At 56.6% G+C, this 3,908-nt stretch overlaps 1 protein-coding gene across 2 annotated transcripts; it reads left to right on the top strand.

Annotated features, from left to right (window-relative positions):
- Positions 1-1,865: 1,865 nt before the first annotated feature.
- H310_04350 lies at positions 1,866-3,571 on the top strand. 2 transcript variants are annotated; one of them, XM_008868667.1, is made up of 6 exons: positions 1,866-2,055; positions 2,101-2,495; positions 2,542-2,678; positions 2,732-2,846; positions 2,896-2,979; positions 3,029-3,571. In XM_008868667.1, exons 1-6 carry the CDS (start codon positions 1,901-1,903, stop codon positions 3,439-3,441), a joined length of 1,299 nt encoding a protein of 432 aa, XP_008866889.1. In that variant the 5' UTR covers positions 1,866-1,900; the 3' UTR covers positions 3,442-3,571. The 2 variants fall into 2 exon arrangements, with proteins under 2 accessions (XP_008866889.1, XP_008866890.1); XM_008868668.1 differs by having other exon boundaries at positions 2,896-3,571.
- The last annotated feature ends 337 nt before the right edge of the window (positions 3,572-3,908 follow it).

Raw genomic sequence — 3,908 nt, 5'->3', positions numbered from 1 at the left:
CACGGGCAAAACGTCGCGAGGAGGCAGTTCGGCACGAGGTCGTTGAAGCACCCAAAGATGTCGGTCTTCCACTTGCCCAGGACGAGGCCATTCGCGTCGACGTTGGCGCCGAGCGGGACGGACGCGACGTCGATTTGGACAGCGGCCGGGACTTGGTCGTCCGCGGCCTTGTCGACCGTGGCCACGTAATTGTTGGCAGGGCTCACGGGGGTCGTTTCCTTGGGGGTCGTGCTCATGTTGGAAAATTCGACAATGGCGCCGTTCTCTCACGAGAGGGAGCGCAAAGCCATCGAGCGAAAAAAAATGCGACCAACCCTTCCGCGCCAACGTCCCCAGGCAAGTTCAAGATGGGGGAACAAGTATCGAAAGTTCGACATTGCCTGTTGGCCCGACCCGTCTACGTTGGGTCGTGTATATCGCGTGGCATGTTCAGGATGGACCAGCGTCGCCAGGTCGACCGCGAATGGCATGGCCCAGTGTGCCAAGCCGCGACCCACGATGGAATCGCCCGATTCCCGCTTTGTCGATGGATAGACGAGCGGTCGTGCGCCATCGCATGGTATGTCGGTGGTCGTGACGCGATTGTTGCTCCTCCCACTCGTGTCCTTCCAAATCTGGACTTAACGTTCTTACGATCGTCGACGCTGCGGCAGCCAACGAAACGCTGGCGCAGCGACACGACGACCAATCCATCGCGGCTGGATGTTTGTGTTTTGTTGAAGAACAAACCATCTCTGTTTCCTTGCTCTGTTCGACGTTTGATCGGATCGGTTGGAGCTGGCAAGGTCGGCTGCGTCGCGAAAGAGGTTCAAAGTGGGGCGGCGTCGTTACAGAGGTGGCCGCCGCTGCCCGAGGCCACCACTGCCGTGTGAAGACGGTGGAATCGACACATCGTTTGGAACAACATGTATGGTCCTGGCGGGTCGGATGGTGGTTGACGTGGCGGGGGGGGCGGGCGATGCACGCCGTCGTCGAGGAAATCGCTGGTCCGCTCAAAATTCGCCCCCTCCCCCCGCTCGTGTGCATGTGTACACTGCGTGCGAGCGCTTCTGGCATCGGCTAAGGCCGTGCGCGGCGCATACTGTATAGAATTGCACGGCGCTCCCGTCGTCGTCGTCGAGTTGGTTGCCGTTATCATAGAGCACTCACTAGTGTACGCACGCACCGACGCCGCTGTGGCGCGTGATGGCGGCATAAAATCGTCCGAGATGTCCCGAACGTGATGCGTTGGTTGCCACGTCGTCTGCGGGAAGGCTGCATGGAAACTGCATCCTCGAACCTCGTCGACAAGCCGTTGGCCATCGAGTGATTTGCCAGCCACATCCAGATTGTCTTGGCTCGCCGCCTGGACCACATCGACTGTCCCGCTCGACGGTGGCACCGCCCTAGGCGGCCTCGCCGACGTGCGAGCACCTGTTGTTTCCTCAGCCGTTTCCATTGTTTCGGTGGTTTTGAGGATTTGGAAAAATTTCTCAATATTTCTAATATTGACAAAAACGCCAAAAATAGTTTCGTCATGTTTCCATGTCGAGGCACTTTTTCCCACTTTATGTCACGGGACGATTTTGGATTACACTAGTGTCCTGGTGTTAGCAAAATGGGCATGCCGTGTACATGGCTGTTGCTGAAAGTTGTCGAGAGCTCGCTCTCAACACTCGTCCCTTGACGCAACCCGTGCGTGATGCCACTGAAATATGCAATGGGAAGGGTTTTATGCACGGGTCGAATAATTTTACTACTACGTACTTCGAGTAGTAGGTAGTATATTACTCGTATACTAGATTTTTTTATTCGAGTTCACAGGTACAACTTGTGGAGTTAGTGCAGCAATTTTGGCCAATCAAAAATTTCCACTCAATCAATATCGACTGTGAATTCTGGTGGAAAATACCGGGCGAACATGGCCAAACACCGGCGACCACGAAAGCGACCACGCGCCACGGCGCCAACCGCGGTGCAATCGCCGTATCAGGAAGTCCTTTGTAGCCGCACGGTCCTGGCGCTTGTCTTTCAGTTCCAAGAAGGAGTGTTCTATTCACTCTTGCCACGCTACCGGTGCGCTGTCCTTCTCTTGTTGTGCCCTGCTAACATGGTGTGCAGGTCGTGGACGCGGCTCTTTCTCGCGGGCGCCTTGACGGCGCTGACGCAACGGGAGCTGCACTTGTCTTCACGAACAGACCCACGCTTCATCTTGCACCGAGCTGTCTTTGACGGCGACATGACGTCCGTGCGCCACTTGCAACGATGTCGGCCGCACCTGTTTACCCCAGATGTGTTGACGCTGGCCGCAGCCTATGGTCACACCGATACGACGGCATACCTGCTCGATCTTGGTGTGTTTACCCCTCATGCTATGGCCTTTGCCGCAGCACAGGGCCATTTGGCTGTATGTGAACTGCTCCAAGCCATGCCATCCACGCCGTCGGCTATCGACGGAGCAGCTTCAAACGGGCACTTGGCCGTTGTTAAGGTCTTGCACGCTCTCAGCATTCACGGTACAATAGCGCTAGCATGACCATGCGCTCATTCTAGCTCGAGCAGAGGCCACTACAGACGCCATGGACGGGGCAGCACACCATAAGCACCTGGACGTCGTGAAGTATTTGCATGCACACCGTACGGAAGGCTGCACAACCGCAGCCATGGACTCAGCTGCGCTCAACGGCGATTTGCCAATGGTATATGCTCAACTGTGCGATGCGCCGATGTAACATGCACGTCGTTGGACTAGCTGGCCTTTTTCCACTCGAATCGAACGGAAGGGTGCACGACACGTGCGATGGACGTTGCCGCTACGCACGGGTATTTCGAAATCGTGCAGTTCCTTCACGCTCACCGCCAAGAAGGTCCACAACTTTGCCCTGTGGAATGGGGTGCAAGCTCACCCGTGTGTAGGCTGTACTGTGCTGGCCATGGATGGCGCTGCGACGAGCGGCCATGCTGATGTCGTTCGCTTCTTGCACGAGAATCGCACGGAAGGTAGGTCGTCCTTCGCACTGTTGGCCGGCAAATTGAATTCCAACGGCAGGGGCGACCACTCGTGCGCTGGATGGGGCAGCGACGAATGGACATTTGAAAATTGTTATGTTTTTACACACCCATCGACGAGAGGGGGCGACGGCCCAAGCCATGTATGGCGCGGCCGCGAATGGACATTTGAACGTTGTGAAATATCTGCATCCCCGCGGCATCAGCACCGGCGACGGAGCGTTTGAGGCGGCGTGCCGACAAGGACACTTGAATATCGTGAGGTATTTACTCGACCAGGGCGGGGCGACCGGCGACGTCAGCGCCGCGTTGGAGGGTGCAGTCGAGAATGGACATTTGAACGTGGTGAAATTTCTGCACGCCAACCGCGTAGCCAAAGTGACCAAGTACGTGGTTCAGTTGGCGACGGCGTGCCAGCACCACAAGATCGTGCAGTACTTTCGACGGCGATGACCACCTAAGTTGCCACTTATACAAATGCCCGCCCCTTCAACTTACGGAATGACTGCGATGATCGATATGGCCTCGCGTTGAAATGCGGGAATGGGGAGGGTGGGCACGACTTATCCCCGAACCGCCCTGACAGCTCCACTGCATGTGCTAACACGGGGAGCGTCGTCGAGAGATCATGTCTGTAGACACCACCGACGGTGGTTGCCTTAAGTTGGTGAGTCTGCAAGTTGAACGATCTCCGGGGTGACATTCGCGGAATCCTTGTCTTGTGCGCCTTGCATCATCCCTTGGCATGCTACAGCTGTATTCAGTTGGACCATGCAGTGCGAACAGCTCATTCGGCATCGTCTCACATGCATGTTACACCTGAGGCATTGCCACGCCACTGGGGTTGAGTTGCCGGGTGCAGTGCGCGCACACGTCACGGACGAACACGAACGATCCATTTTTCTCCACGCGCGAGGCAT

The sequence above is a fragment of the Aphanomyces invadans genome, assembly GCF_000520115.1.
Source record: "Aphanomyces invadans strain NJM9701 unplaced genomic scaffold supercont1.7, whole genome shotgun sequence".
Taxonomy (NCBI): domain Eukaryota; phylum Oomycota; class Saprolegniomycetes; order Saprolegniales; family Verrucalvaceae; genus Aphanomyces; species Aphanomyces invadans.
The sequence above is the reverse complement of the archived record's forward strand: the minus strand, read 5'-3'. Positions and strand labels throughout refer to the sequence as shown.

What these genes read in the sequence shown, in the direction of transcription:
- H310_04350 (XM_008868667.1), top strand. Translation starts at nt 1,901, where the DNA reads ATGGCCAAACACCGGCGACCACGAAAGCGACCACGCGCCACGGCGCCA. An exon ending in TCACGCTCACCGCCAAGAAG is followed by an intron (nt 2,847 to 2,895) that starts GTCCACAACTTT and finishes ACCCGTGTGTAG; the next exon opens with GCTGTACTGTGCTGGCCATG. An exon ending in GCACGAGAATCGCACGGAAG is followed by an intron (nt 2,980 to 3,028) that starts GTAGGTCGTCCT and finishes TTCCAACGGCAG; the next exon opens with GGGCGACCACTCGTGCGCTG.